This window comes from Capra hircus, chromosome 17 (assembly GCF_001704415.2).
Source record: "Capra hircus breed San Clemente chromosome 17, ASM170441v1, whole genome shotgun sequence".
Classification (NCBI taxonomy): domain Eukaryota; kingdom Metazoa; phylum Chordata; class Mammalia; order Artiodactyla; family Bovidae; genus Capra; species Capra hircus.
In genome coordinates, this window is record NC_030824.1 from 36449163 (window position 1) to 36466027 (window position 16865).

The 16865-nt window shown below is 35.0% G+C and overlaps 1 protein-coding gene across 1 annotated transcript in view; it reads left to right on the forward strand.

The window, feature by feature from the left end:
- The window catches only part of SPATA5 (spermatogenesis associated 5), a 347905-nt gene that overhangs the window by 115151 nt on the left and 215889 nt on the right, over positions 1 to 16865 (forward strand). The window contains exon 14 of the mRNA XM_005691277.3: positions 10044 to 10170. Coding sequence (XP_005691334.2) covers positions 10044 to 10170 — 127 coding nt within the window. The remainder of the gene's footprint in view (positions 1 to 10043; positions 10171 to 16865) is intronic.

Consider the following 16865-nt stretch of genomic DNA (forward strand, 5'->3'; position numbering starts at 1 on the left):
TCTTTGAGGATTTAAAATAGCTCCACTGGAATTCCATCACCTCCACTAGCTTTGTTCGTAGTGATGCTCTCTAAGGCCCACTTGACTTCACATTCCAGGATGTCTGGCTCTAGATGAGTGATCACACCATCGTGATTATCTTGGTTGTGAAGATCATTTTTGTCCAGTTCTTCCATGTATTCTTGCCACCTCTTCTTAATATCTTCTGTTTCTGTTAGGTCCATGCCATTTCTGTCCTTTATTGAGCCCATCTTTGCATGAAATGTTCCCTTGGTATCTCGAATCTTCTTCAAGAGATCTCTAGTCTTTCCCATTCTGTTGTTTTCCTCTATTTCTTAGCATTGATTGCTGAGGAAGGGTTTCTTATCTCTTCTTGGTATTCTTTGGAATTCTGCATTCAGATGCTTATATCTTTCCTTTTCTCCTTTGGTTTTCGCTTCCCTTCTTTTCATAGCTATTTCTATGGCCTCCCCAGACAGCCCTTTTGCTTTTTTGCATTTCTTTTCCATGGGGATGATCTTGACCCCTGTCTCCTATACAGTTTCAGGAACCTCATTCCACAGTTCATCAGGCACTCTTATCTATCAGATCTAGTCCCTTAAATCTATTTCTCACTTCCACTGTATAATCATAAGGGATTTGATTTAGGTCATACCTGAGTGGTCTAGCGGTTTTACCTACTTTCTTCAATTAAGTCTGAATTTGGCAATAAGAAGCTCATGATCTGAGCCACAATCAGCTCCTGGTCTTGTTTTTGCTGACTGTATAGAGCTTCTCCATCTTTGGCTGCAAAGAATACAATCAATCTGATTTGGTGTTGACCATCTGGTGATGTCCATGTGTAGAGTCTTCTCTTGTGTTGTTGGAAGTGGGTGTTTGCTGTGACCAATGCATTTGTTTAGCAAAATTCTATTAGCCTTTGCCCTGCTTCATTCCATATTCCAAGGCCAAACTTGCCTGTTACTCCAGGTGTTTCTTGACTTCCTACTTTTGCATTCCAGTCCCCTATAATGAAAAGCACATCTTTTTTGGGTGTTAGTTCTAAAAGGTCTTGTAGGTCTTCATAGAACCATTCAACTTCAGCTTCTTCAGCGTTACTGGTTGGGGCACAGACTTGGATTACTGTAATATTGAATGGTTTGCCTTGGAAACAAACAGAGTTCAAACTGTCTTTTTTGAGATTGCATCCAAGTACTGCATTTCAGACTCTTTTGTTGACCATGATGGCTACTCCATTTCTTCTAAGAGATTCCTGCCCACAGTAATAGATATAATGGTCATCTGAGTTAAATTCACCCATTCCAGTCCATTTTAGTTCACTGATTGCTAGAATGTCGACATTCACTCTTGCCATCTCCCGTTTGACCACTTCCAATTTGCCTTGATTCAGGGACCTAACATTCCAGGTTCCTATGCAATATTGCTCTTTACAGCATTGGACCTTACTTCTATCACCAGTCACATTCACAACTGGGTATAGTTTTTGCTTTGGCTCCATCCCTTCACTCTTTCTGGAGTTATTTCTCCATTGATCTCCAGTAGTATATTGGGCACCTACTGACCTGGGGAGTTCTCTTTCAGTATCCTATCATTTTGCCTTTTCATAATGTTCATGGGGTTCTCAAGGCAAGAATACTGAAGTGGTTTGCCGTTTCCTTCTCCAGTGGACCACATTCTCTCAGAGGTCTGACAGAAATCATCTAGTACAATCTTTTATTTCTTAGATGGAATCAAAGCCCTTAGAATTTAAGAGAAGAAGTGCATAACTCCTTTGTGGCCTAGACAAGGCTAGAGCTCATGTCCTCTGATTTAGTGCTCATCGGATGATAATACTACTGCCTCTTAGACTCTCAGGATTTGGGATAGAAAAGATATGTTCATATCAGGGTAAAACTTTTCATGTATCTAAATATTTAATGAGTTTTTTTTATGTAAGAAACTCTAGCAATAACAACTTATTAAATACTTTTAACTATTATTACTTTGTATATCTCTGTTTCAAGTTGCTAAATTCATTGCATATTTCCTGGTATGCAGTTTTTTTGTAATTTATACTTCATCACCTCATAGTTTTTACATTGTTGAACTTTTAATATTAAACAGAACTGCTGAAAGAAGCAGAGTAAAAGAAGAAATAGAACATGTGTAACTGATTTCTTATTTTAAGAGTTTTATGAAGTATAGCAGATTTCTATGAATATTCTGTATTTTGCATTTTGTCTAAGCATTGTGGCTGAGTACTATAGAATGGATTAAAGGTAAGACTTTGCTTAGAGAGATGGCCTGATGCAGCATTTTACTAGGAATTGGGACTTATTTCGTGTTGTTCTAGGACATGTTAAGTCTCCTGTGGCTATCTTGGTTTTAAAATGAAAATTTGCTTGCCTTTTGCATGCAGCAAGAAAATTACCATAAGTAATGCTTATGTTCAGGGCAGTATATGTCTGTCTATCCTTCCTTGGGTCTTTTTCACACCTAAATATTGACCTTGAAAGTATGGGAGGTAGATTTTAAGAAACAAATTCAGATGCCTGCCATTTGGGATTCTTTATGACATTTGAAAATTATACTAGAAAAAAATTTTGAAATATAAATTAGATATATCAACTGTTGGTCTGTAATTTAAAGACCATATGAAGGGACGATAGGGGATTTTATTTTACTAAAGAAGTTAAAAGGAAATACATAATAATTTTTGTGAAATTTTTACTATTGAAAAATAAAATCAATGTAATATTTACATCATGGTGGTGAGATTTCTTGAAGATGAGGGTTAGCAATGTTTTCTGAAACAGGCTAGTTCATAAATATTTTTTGCTTGTTTTGGCCATACAGTTTCTGTTGGAGCTATTCACCTCTTTTGCTACCATGCAAAAGGAGCTACAGAGAATATGTAATCGAATAAAAAACAGTTGGCTGGCCAGATTTAGACTGTGGCTGTAGTTTCTTGACCTGTTTAAGATGTCATAAAGTCTCTTCAGTGCATGGCACTGTGACTTTTGAAGGGGGGTAATTTGGGAAAGGGGCTTGACTCCTGAAGGGAAAGGAAAATTAATGTCTTAGAAAAGTCTAATTTTAGTGCTTTCTGTAGCTGAACATTTTTTTCCATAGTTGTGTTGTCTTTATCTCTAGCAGATAATAAAGTTTTAAGATCATTTCATTATGTTAGTGATTACACATTTATTCTTAAACTTGAAGTTGGTTTTCATTTCCTAGGATGTCAGTTTTATGGATTTTGTTTCCTACTGCAGCTTTGAAAGTCAGCCAAGAATATTTCTCAGTCCATAAAACATTTTCACTATGCTATTCTCCAACTAGTTCTCAATGATCTGTGGAAATAAAGGGCAAAGGCAGCATGGGAAATGAGAATCCAAAGAATTCCCTTTACCTCATCTTCAGCATTAATTATAGCTCTCTATAGATAACAGTTTCTCTACAGATAACAAATTGGACCAGTATTATACCTTTCTGTTTAGAGGCATTCTTCTAGAGGTATCAATACCTTTCTGAATTGCTAATATTTTTATTGAAATGAATGAATTAAATAACTTAGATGTTCTATATTACCAACAGAAACAGAATTTTGAAACTAGAAGGACCTGTGTACTATCTAATTTAATTCCCTTATTCATATATGTCAATAATTAAGACACCCTCAAGGGAACAGTAACATCTTTATCCTCTTACCTCAGGTGTCCAGCACAGTGTCTAACAGAGAAGCAGCCAGACATTTAATTTTTGAATAAGGAAATGTAGGCTTACAGAAACTAGAGTTTAAGTTCAATCAGCTGGTGGTTAGCAGAATCTGATTTCACCATATGTTAGTGTCATTTATGAACTGATTTTACTTTAAAATTGAACACCGAGACAGTCTTTTGGAGTTCTGTCACTTGCATTATTTTCATAGAAGCATCATCATCCTTATTATAAAGAATTATTTGTAAGCTATGGAATACATTCACTTGTCAAAGAGCTCCAAAAAGAATTAATGAAGTGCTAGCTGTTGTGTTTTTCTCAAAAAATTCAATAGTTTTTGCACACAGTAACTCTAAAAGTGAGTCTGGACTCAGAAAACTTTGTCAGTTGTGCTCACGGTACAGAAACAATAAATGTTCTTTTCAACGTAGCTGATAGCAACAGTATTCAAATCTAACAGAGGATGACAACATAGATACTTAACTACAGTGAGAAAACATTTTGAAAGACTATGGACGTCCTGAGTATACTAATTAATTTTGTAGAGAGATCACCGTGTTACCCTCTGCCAGAAGGCCATTCAGTCACACAGTGTAGGGGAATCAAATTGAGTCTTTTCTCATGCATTCAAGTCATTAGGTTCCAAATCCTGTGTGTCTATAATCACACTTAACGTATTATAAATGAAGATCCTGAATCAATATCCACCTACCCACTACACCCCTACACCTCCCAACCCCCACAAAAAAAAAGGTTCATTTAGAAGACTCAAAAAGAGGATAGAAGTAACAGATGATGAGAACTTCTTTTGATATCGATCTGAGAAACCAAGGATGTGGAGATTTTCTTTTCATTCAGTTTCAAGCACTTCTACATTTGAGCAGTCTTAGAGTATATTGGTTTTTTCCCATTTTAGAAGGTTTGCAATTTTTTAAAAAGTCATTTTTAAATTATAAAAATATCTGAGCAGTATAAAGATCTCCTTATCTGGAAATTTTTGCTATTCAAAATATATTGTGCCTTGAGGACTCTGAGGAGCCAAAGTCTCACTGCATTTGAACAGCTAGTATATAGTTAAGACTAAAATGTAAAGAAGTCTCATTACAGTGTATAGTAATTTCCTTCTAATACATCTTATATAAACAAAGTATTTCTTTGTAGTTTATTTATTAGGCTCACTGTTTTGGGCATCCTTATGAAGGGCTCAAGAGGAGTAGTTGTTACCTTAAACTTCATCTTAGCCAAAAGGCCGAAAAGCAGTTGAGTTTTTACCTTAGCATTATGTTAGTGGTTTTCATGGAAAAGTTTAAGGAAGTTTTATACTTTCTACCATGTTTTAAGTAAAGCTAAGTAAGGAACTGACAATATGTATCTGCTGACCTGTTTTAACTTCTGAAAGTCTTTAATCATACATCACGTTCATGTTCTATTTCAGTAACATTTATGTGCCACACGTTCCTTTCTCAGTTTAATTGGTTAAAATAACTTGTAAAAGGTTATACACATCGCCAGTCACCAAGGTACAGTGGTGAGAATAGTTATAAGAATTATTATTATAATTATCTATTGATCTTTTCTTTGCACTAAGTATTATGCTAGATCTTTTATACATTTTATTTAATTTTGAGAGTGCTATGGGTCTTTCCATGTTTGAGACAACCGAGGCTCAGAGAAGTATCTCTTACACAAGATTACACAAAAAGAAAAGTGGTAAAGCTGGCAATTGAACACAACCTTACTGAGTATCATCGTGGTTTAGTTGTTAAGTCGTGTCCAACTCTTGCGACTGCATGGACTGTAGCCTGCCAGGCTCCTCTGTCCATGGGATTCTCCAGGCAAGAATACTAGAGTGGGTTGCCATTTTCTTCTCCAGGAGATCTTCCCAATCCAGGGATCATACCTGGGTCTCCTACATTGCAGGCAGATTTTTTACCGACTGAGCTATGAGGGAAGATTTCACTAAGTATCACATCTTAGCTCTTTTCCAAATTCAAAGAAACCTTCCCAATAAGTACTGATCAGTGAAGATTTTACTGGAGTGATTTGTAAAACTTTATATTATATACTTATTTATTATAATCACTGTAAAATTTTAGTTTTCCTTGTCACCATTTCTAGATCTGTGGCATTTAAGAAAATGACACGTTTATAAGCATTTCTTCTGCTTCAGTTTTTAGCTTGTTGTGAGAAAAATGTTTGAACTTACATATGTTAAATTTCCTTATTTTCCTTTTGTTGGATTATGTTTATAACAGCAGCGTACGGAGGGCCAAGATTGTGAAAAATTCCCTTCAAAAAATTGCTTTGAGGGTAAATTGAGTCAAAACTATAGAAGTGTAAGGAGCAAAACTATACAAATGTAATGCTTATGTTAGCTTGGAATTTTTACTGGGAAATCATGGCAAAATGAAAAAATACATACTTTTATGTCATTCTCTGTGTTAACAGTTTATACAAAGCTGCAGTTATTCAGAGCACATGCAGCTTACACAGCTCTCGGACAGCTGGGGAAGATAACTCATTATATTAATATATGTCTGTCTGCTTTTATAGGGTATGTTGTTAATCTAAAGTAATTTATTTACTATTAGGTTCAAACTGAATATTGACCATAATATGACAGCATAGATATAGTGGTCAGCTGGAATATTCAAGGCATTATTGATTTTTGATATTCCTTATCTTGGATTTTGGTGTCAGACATTAATTTGGGGAAATTCTCAGTCATTATCACTTCAAATATGCTCTATTCTGTCTTCTCTTTTTGGTATTTTAGATATACATATATTACATATTTTGTTGTCCACAGTTCTTGGATATTCTTTTTCTGTTGTTGTTTTTTTTCCACTGTTTTCTTTAGTTCAGTTTTCTCTTTGCTTTTCCATTTTGAATGTTTCTGTTCACTTAAACAGAGATTATTTCCTCAGCCCTTTGTAATCGACCAATGAACCCAAAAAGGGAATTCTTTTTTTCTGTTACAGTGTTACATCTCAGCATTTCTCTTTGAGCCTTAGAATTTCCATTTCTCTGCTTATGTTGCCCTTTTCTTGCATGTCGTCTGCTTTGTCCACTAGAGCCCTTAGCATATTAGTCATAGTTTTAAAAAATTACTGATCTGATAATTCTAGCATTCTTGCTGATTTTCTGGTTCTGATGCTAACTCAGTTTCTTCCAGCTTTGTTGGTTTGCCTTTTATTCTGCCTTACAGTTTTTTTCTTGATAGACATGGTTTACTGGGTAAAAGGAACTGTGGCAAGTAGGCCTTTAGTAGTGTAGTAGTAAGTGAGCACACAGTGAGAAGGTGTCAGTTACCAGCCAGAGGAAGAGTTCTCACCTGACCATGCTGGCCTCTTGATCTTGGACTTACCAGCCTCCAGATTGTGATAAATGCAGTTTTATTGTTTATAAACCACCTAGTCTGTGGTATTTTATTATAGCAGCCTGAACGGGTTAGGGTACTTGGGTCTGACATTTCTGAGGGGTCAAAAAGAATTGTTAATTTTTCAGTTTATAGAGCTTTTTACTGTTAGGAGGAAGTTAAGACTTCCAAGATTCTGACCAATACTGCCCAGTTAGGGCTACCCTGATAGCTCAGTTGATAAAGAATCTGCCTGCAATACAGGAGACCCCCAGTTTGATTCCCGGGTCAGGAAGATCTACTGGAGAAGGGATAGGCTACCCACTCCAGTGTTCTGGCCTAGAGAATTCTATGGACTATATACTATATACAGTATATACTATACTATATATACTGTGTATACTGTATATATAGTATACTGTATATACTATAGTATATACTGTATATACTATAGTGTATACTATATACTATACTATATAGTATATATACTAGTATATATATATATACACTATAGTATATATATAGTAGTATATACTACTATAGTATATAGTACTATATAGTATATACTATATAGTACTATATATACTCTACTAAACTATATATATATACTATATAGTATACTGTATATACTATATACTATACTATATATTATATACATATACTATGTATACTGTATATATAGTATACTATATATACTATATACTATACTATACTATATACATAGTATATACATAGTATACTATATATATACTATACTGTATATACTGTATATACTATATACTACACTATATATACTGTATATATATATACAGTATATATAGTGTAGTATATAGTATACTGTACTATATACTAGACTGTATATACTATATAGTCCACGGGGTCGCAAGGAGTAGAATACCACTGAGCAACTTTCAGTTTCACTGCCCAGTTGTAACCTGTTTTCTATATTGTAGCCACTGTGATCCTCAGAAACATAAATCTGATCTTGTCATGTCTCTACTTGAAACTTCCTATTGGATAATAAAGCCTTTGTCATACACCCTTGGTTTATCTTTCTCTGGTGATCTTTTACATTTTTACATTAATGCTGCTGCTGCTGCTAAGTTGCTTCAGTCGTGTCCGACTCTGTGTGACCCCATAGACAGCAGCCCACCAAGCTCCCCCGTCCTTGGGATTCTCCAGGCAAGAACGCTGAAGTGGGTTGCCATTTCCTTCTCCAATGCATGAAAGGAAAAGTGAAAGTGAAGTCGCTCAGTCGTGTCTGACTCTTGGGGACCCATGGACTGCAGCTTGCCAGACTCCTCCGTCCATGCTGTGCTATTCTGAAGTGGTTTCCATTTTCAGTGTTCTCTCTCTTCCCTCTATTTTTTGACTGATCCCCACTCATTTCTTTTAGGTTGTAGGTTAGAAACCATTTCCTCTGGACAGCTCACCTTGACTCTCCCAGGACCTGATCCTGTGACCTTCCATAGCACCTTGTAGCGTACTACCACAACTAATTATTAGCAAAGTTAGATATAATTATAGGCCTCAGATGTAATCAGTTGCCATTTTTAAATATTTATATGCTTGTCGTCATCATGCAGGAGCCCTAGAGCTTTTGCTAGCAATGTTCCTATCTAACATTTGGATAAGTTTTATCATGGAGCATTTTTGGAAGGATCAGGTCAGCAGATTCATACACCTGCCAATTGTTTACTTGCAGGAATTAGTGCTAACTAAAACAAATCTCACTGGCTTCTCTGATTCTCCTTGCTTGCTCGCAAAGTTTTTTGGCACTGGGAAAGACCATTTCATAAATTGACAGTGTAATTTATATAATAACCTGAAAGAACCAACCATTTAATTGATAGTAATGATTTATATAACAGCCTTATGTGTTTGATTAGTGTGAATTAGAGGCTGTTCTCCTGTGTGTCAAGTTTTGGAACTTGTAATGCATGCTGAGATTTAAATTCTTCTGTTTAGAGATCCTGATTACTTTATTACTACATGTATTATGTGATGATTGTATGAACATTAAGGTGTACTTGCTGTCATGCTAAGACAAGAGTATGGGGTGTGGTTTTCTGCCCTCTTGCCCTCCTCTCCCACTCTGAACTGCATCCGGTTGAATTTATACATTTGATATATTTACAGTGTTGTTTCACTCTATAATTGTCCACGCAGATGTTTATTGTGTATTTCTCAGTTCTAAACAGATTTTAGTAAATTCCAGCTAGTGCTAATGAGAATTACTATTTTGAGACTTTGATTGTGTAATATCAGGATTTTATTCACTATTAAGACCTGTTGGGTTTACTTCTTAAGAATTAGATATTCAGTATTTTTTTTGTGATCAAAGAAAATGACATTAAAGTATAGTTTCTCCAGGAATAGCTTTGTAATTGACCTAGAACATGAACAAAAGCAACAAAATAAAATGCTTTTTTTTGCCTGCCTCTCCAGATAAGTGTGTTATGGTGACTCCTTATCTGCTGATATGTTTAAATATACTCTTAATATTTATGAAAATATCAAGATAGGTCAAAAATACCCCATTTGTTATATGTTTGTAAGGAGTTTTCTGTCTCATGTAAGCTCTGAACTTCATGTGAGAATGGATCTGTATCTTACTCATTTGTTTATTCCCAATTCTTGTCAGTTTAATTGCCATATAAAATGTAAATATCAATTAAGTAATTATGTATTTGATGAACCTTTAAAAAATAATCTCATATCTTACTTCCCAGATCTTTTATATTTGATGCTTTTTAGCATTTCATTCTTAGGGAGAAAATAATCATGGTTGATGATGGAGGAAAAGAAATTATTTCAATCTAGTTAGTTCTTGAATATGATAATTCAACAATAATGAATTCTGAAGCATGCATTTCATAATTTGAAAAAGACATAATGTTTCTTGGTACAGAATATATAGTCTTTTTAAGATAGTAGAGTGTTTGGGGATAGGTAAATAGATTTTGAAAACTGTGTTTTTAAAAATCAGTTCTTCAGGTGCTGGGAATGTAGCTGATCGTGTCTTGGCTCAGCTCTTGACGGAAATGGATGGCATTGAACAGTTAAAGAATGTGACAGTTTTGGCAGCTACCAATCGTCCAGATAGGATAGACAAGGTAAGGAAAGAAGGCTGTGTGGGTGTTGTATAATCAAGAACTGGATCATTTGATTATATTGGGTTCTTTTCTTTTTTTTTTTCTGTCAAACTACTTTTTAATCAGTTTGTCATTTAGAGGATATTGAAAGATCTTAAACTAAAGGAAATGAAGAGAACAGAGAAAAAGTTTTGTTTATGTTTTTATTGCTTATGGTTTGGTATTAATGAAACTCCTTTATTATCCCTTGAGTTTCTTCTCCCTCATTGTTGCATTAAACTCTCAATATAGTTCCCTATGGTACTGAAGTTCTGAAATTCTTTTTGTGTTTCATCTGATTTATTTTGAGAAGTTTTTTAAAAATATTTTCATTCATATTAGGATAAAATTCTGGATATTCACTAAGTAGTTAGACTCAAGTTATTTTCAACAGTTTTCTAGAGGTCCTGACCTAGCAATTGCTCTCAGAGTAAATAGAATCAAAATGATAATGAGTTTTATTTCTCTTAAGAAGTTACTTAGATTATACCATTAAATTAAGCTATATAGGTGCAAAATTAATACTATCTAGCTGATGCGAAGAGCTGACTCATTTGAAAAGACCCTGATGCTGGGAAAGATTGAGGCAGGAGGAGAAGGGGATGACAGAGGATGAGATGGTTTGATGGCATCACCAACTCAATGGACATGAGTTTGGGTGAACTCCAGGAGTTGGTGATGGACGGGGAGGCCTGGCGTGCTACAGTTCATGGGGTCACAGTCGGAAATGACTGAGAGACTGAACTGAACTGATTGCTACCACTATTTTTCCCCCAAGTCATGTTTTAACAAATGAGTTCACTTAAATTTTAAGAGCCTAATTTATACTTAATGTATAATTTTTTAACAAGGGTCTAAATTGAGTGTAAAAATTTACTCCCAGGGTATCAACCAGTTTATCAGCTTTTGTTAATGTTATTGCCTCATGTACATGACCTTATAAACTTTTTCCTCCTTGTGCACATATATACAGACTTTCAGTTTTAAATATGGGATTTAAAAAAATCATCTTTTTGAAAATATGAAGGTAGGTTTTATATGGGAAGAAAGCCTTGCTTTCATTCAATTTGGTATTTTGCTGTGTTATGAAGTCCTTTGGTTGAATGCAGATGAGAAAGCTTTGAACCTTAATAAATTAAATTGTTCCCTTCCTGATTCAGTGTTTTATAAGAAGCTGGTTGAGTTATGAACATCTGTAGGATCTGGGTTCATACCCAGGCATTTTTCATGTCTGTTAAAAAAGATAGGATTATATCTTAACAAGAATTATAGAAAGTGCTAAGAGATACCTTAAAGATGACCTAATCCAACCTTTTGGTTTCAGTGACTCTAGAAGAATCATCTTTTTCCTGGTAAATACATATTGTATTTTATGATCTTTATCTCCTAGTTACTATGGCTAATAAGCTTGAAATTTTTCTTAGATTTCTTTCCCTGTAGTGTCTAATCTAACGGCCCTCTTTGATATTTTAGTGTTGTATGTCTTGATGTTAGAAACATTTCTTGAAGTAGGATTTGGGGCTTACTGTAAACTTCTTGGGTTCTTCTAAATCAAGCTATATGACTGAGCTTGATTAGTGCATGTATTAAGTTTGTCTTACTGTGTAACAAGTTACCTCAAATTTAACAGCTTCACACAATATTTATTACTATTTCTCTAGGTAAGTCAAAATCTGGGCATGGCAGATGCTCAGGAATTACAAACACTCTTAATATCTTAATTTAAGTATGTTCATCTAAGATTAGTTTGGTAAAAATGTTGTATTTCTAAATTTTAAAAAATGAATCAAAGTATATACGTATGTGTGTGTATATGATGCATGCTCAGGAACTCAACAAGTTGTTGGCCAACTCTGTTCTTGTCCTTAGTTGGTATTCCTCACCTAATTGTGGCTACATTCAATTCTTGTGATTGTAGACCTAAGAACTAAGTTTCCTTTCTAGCTGTCACCTAGGAACCACTCTCAGCCCCTTGAGACTTGCGTGGCCCCTTCAATTGTCCCAAGATAGCAATGGAGACTCTCCATCATATTTTATCTGTCTTATGCTTTAAATTTCTATTGCCAGAAAAAGCCTAATTAGTGTCATTTTAAGTCGCACCTGATCAAGTTAGGTCCATCAAGGAAAGTCTCTTCACCTTCTAGTCAGCTGGTTCAGGACTGTTTTACATTTGCAAAGCCCTTCACAATAGCATCTTGATTGAGCTAGAATTCTTCCTGCCACAGTACTCTTCAGCTTCTTCTCCAGCCCCTATGTGAGTTCTCTTCTGGGCACTAAGAATAACTTCTAACTTTCACAGAGACCAACTTATCTTTGCCATTCATTTGATTGGGTACAAACCTGCTCCTTTGAAATATTCTTTTCTGTGGAGTCTGTCTTCTTCACATGGAGTATTTCTGTGCCTTGCCTTGTCCAGATATATCTTCAATTATACATATAATCTCTCTTAAAGTAGAAATGGTTAAATGAATTTAAACTGCTTTATTTAAAGGATACATTTTTCATGTTCTTTATAACAGTAAGCCTGTTGTTTAATACAGTGTAATTGTTGATGTCATCTCTTTTGCTAACTTTTTGCTCTATAAAACCTACATTGAACCTCAACCTCTTGTGTTTTGCATTGAGGTAAAATTTATCCTAGTTTTTACCTCCACGTGGTAGAAAAGACCTAAAGAAGTTTAAGATAAACCTAGAGATTACAAGTTATCCTGTGTCACTCTAAGGTTTTGGACCTTTATTCGCCTTCATTTTAGAATATGTCAAATACCAATACCCAGAGGTAATGGTAGATGACTTCCATTCTTTTAGGGATAATTTTGTCTGTGGATATCTTTGCTCTCTTGGAGAAAATGCTTAACCACTTTGGGCAGAACTTGTCTCCAAAGGTGGGAGATTGAAGGGAGGGAAGTGGTTCTTTTATACTTTATTTTTGCATTGTTTTTAATGTGTTTATTGCTTGCTAATAATATTTGCCTTTGGACGCAGATGCTCTGTTTTATTATGGCAACTCATAAGTGGCAACCTGCAGTATCACAGACTTTGAGAAATTAAAGTTTGGGAAATAACTTGCCAAAATTCTTGTCATGTTTTTGATCTTTTATAAAATACTAACTTAACGTCTTGGTTCTAAAATCACCTAATTGTTGAAAATGTGTGTTTTAAGTACCAGTATTGTTACACACTGGTATTGACTTTTGACTAATTAACCTTTGCTTCTAGATGCATCAGAGAGGTGCAAACATATACAAACACATATATGTATATATGTGTACTTATAAGTATGCTTGTTTGTGTGTGTGCATGCATCATATACACACACATTTGTATATACTTGGATTCATTTTTTAAAATTTAGAAATACAACATTTTTACCAAACTAATCTTAGATGAACATATTTAAATTAAGATATTAAGAGTGTTTGTAATTCTATGCTGAAACTTAATTTTCTAGGTCAGAGGGATCTAAAGGCCTTTACTACTCAAATTTTTCAAAATCGGTAGTATCTAATTTGTAATAGATGAAATTATATAATTATGACTGGCAGCAAAGCAAAATTGGTAAATGGAAAAAATATTTTGTGATAAAACAATGGCTTCAAGATCATCAAATGATACATGCTGTGCTTTCAAGTACAACTCTGGATTTAGTACATTGAACCATGGTCTAAATGTTCTGCATATGTTCTGTAGTTGTGCAAAAGACAGTACCTTAAATAGTCAGTGATTTTTGTAAAAATTTGTGTATTATTTAATAGTACTTTTGGAAAAAAACGGTTTTAGCACATGTGTGATTAGAACATGGTTTTCAAAATGTGCCCTGAATGTGTTGTTAGAGACAAAACAGTCTTAAGAGATGATTTAACAAAGAACAACTTCCTGTTATGAAATGCATAGACGTAGTTTTCACCACCTGTCTTGTCTGGGAAAAACAGTAGTAGGAAGAGAATAGGCGACAGGAGAATTAAAGTAAATTTCCTGTGCTGATGCTGAAAGGTAGAGGTTTTTCTTTTTGACGTAAATCTGGAAAGAGGGATTGTTCTAATATGAAAGATATGATGCAGTTAGTCTAACTTGGGTACATTTAATTAAGGTGTTTGGCCATGTAAATTAGCTTGCATACTTTACAATCCTGTTGCCTGTTGACTTACAACCTCTGTATCATGATGACCTTAAGTTAGTATATTGGAATGGAAAGAATTCTTGGACTGTCAGAGAAGTGAAATTGATATCATTCTGTGTCCCATATATTGTGCATTTTTAGTATCTTTTTTGGACAATATTTCAGTTCCATATAGCCTGGGGATACTAAAGCTGGAGTTTCCTGAGGATTCAGCAAGGGAAGTGAGACACATACCTTAAGAATCACATTATCCTACTTCCTGCTATGTCATGTTTACATGTTAAGCACATTAGGTGCAATGTAGCTCTCTAGGCTGAGTGAAGTGATTGCTTGGAGTCTCCAGTGGTATACTGAAGCCACCATAGACCTTTTACCCACTTACCCTCCTCTTTCAGCTTTTAGGTGAGTGAAGAGAGGTTGCATCCTTTAGAGCCCGTTTTACATTAAGAATGACAGAATGTGAAGGACAGATGAAGATAAATGAGATTGTGATGTCAGGTCATTGCATTGTCTTTAGATTGATGTTGGCCTGGATTTACGCAACATCAGGAAACAGAGCAACAAATAATTATTTTTGATGCCCAAATAATGGTTTAAAGCTCAAACTCTGGGAGTTTATATTGTTCTTTGTTAGGCGGTAGCTTACATAGCGCCTTTAGAAGAGTATGGTGTTCAGTCCATGGTATTTCATGCATTTATGTTGGATATTAAGGAAGAAATGATCAAGTTTTCTTACCCTAGTGTTAAACAAGGTTCAGAATGGTTTAATTTTACGAATATTTAAAAATATAGTCCCTTTGGCTACTTTTAGTACTGATGCTTGGTATGGCTGCTTTTAGTACTCATGCTTGGTATATAACAGGCTCTCAATAATGATTACTACTATAATGATTATATCTAGCCTGAAACCTAGTTTTCTTATAATAGTAAATTTGTAGAATTTTAACAATTATGCTCTAAGCCATCTATGGAAGAGATTGCTCAATTGACATTTTTGTAAATTATGTAGAGGTCGTGAGTGATTCAGTATTCAAAATTATTTTCTAACTTAGTATTTTAACTCATGGAAGTTATAAACTGTAATTAATTTTCCTCCTAGTTTTTCTGAAAGACAGGTTGATTGGTTAAATATAGCATAATGTTTTTATTTCTTAAAGACTATAAATTAAAAGTTGACTTTATTGATATCTCTGTAACATGGAAAAAGTAGCATGTTTAGAAATGTCAGCAGATGAGAAACTAAATAGATGAGAAGCTAAATATATGTAGCTTCCAATTTTCAAATGAATATGTATTCCAGAAATACCTTCAGACAGGTTAAAAATACATTTGTGAACAGTTTTCCTCTCCACCCTTCCTAGTTATAAATTAAAAGTCCTATTCATTTGTTACTGCTATTCTCAGATAAGTCAGAACTAAAAAACAAGCTGCTTGATCTAAGAAACATTAAAAGTTTAAGTGAATCATAATTCTTTACTTTCCTGTAAGTATTTACAGGATGCTTTTTTGATCTTTGGGCTTCCCTAGTGGCTCAGATGGTAAAGCGTCTGTCTGCAGTGCAGGAGACCTGGGTTCGATCCCTGGGTTGGGAAGATCCCCTGGAGAAGGAAATGGCAGCCCACTCCAGTATTCTTGCCTGGAAAATCCCATGAACCACGGAGCCTAGTAGGCTACTGTCCATGCAGTCGCAAAGAGTCAGACACAGCTGAGTGACTTCCCTTTTCACTTTTTGATCTTTAATATTTATCAAAATGATATGGAGAGTCTTAGAGTGTTAGAAGGTGAGCCACAGTGTGGTCAGATGCGGGAGGCTTCTTGCAAGGTCATTGGTCAGATGTGGGAGGCTTCTTGCAAGGTCATTTTCCATTTTCAGTTTTACCATCATTTGTAAGAAGTAGTTTTGTTATTGTTGCTGTTTGTGTGTGGGTTTTTTTTGTTTTTTTAAAAGTGTTAAGTGTTTTCAGTATATTTATTATGGCAGCAGTTAACAATGGTTTCAGCTTCAGGAATGGGGGAACGGAATTTTGTCAGAGGTTGTATACATATGTGAGTCATGTCTCATTTAGAGATTAAGATAAAGACTGTCCTTCCCAGGGGTCAGCAAACTATGGCCTGTGTGCCAGATCTGTTATCACTTGTTATTCTGCATCTCATGATCTAAGAATGGTTTTTACTTATTTAAATGGTTGACAAAAAAGGTAATTTTTGTGATGTGAAAATGATACGAAATTCAAATTTCAGGCCTCATAAATAAAGCTTTACTGGTACAAAGTTACACTATTTTTTTTTTCAGATTTTAAAGCTTCTATATTATATTGGAATATAATCATTTAACAGTGTGATAGTTTCAGCTACACAGCAAAGGACTTAGCTATACATGGATACACATGCATGTCTCCATTCTCCCCCAAACTCCCTTCCCATCTAGGCTGCCACATAGCATTGATCAGTGTTCTCATGCTATACAGTAGGACCTTGTTGGTTATTCATTTTAAATATAGCAGCTGCTGTTGCTGCTGCTAAGTCACATCAGTTGTGTCCGACTCTGTGCGACCCC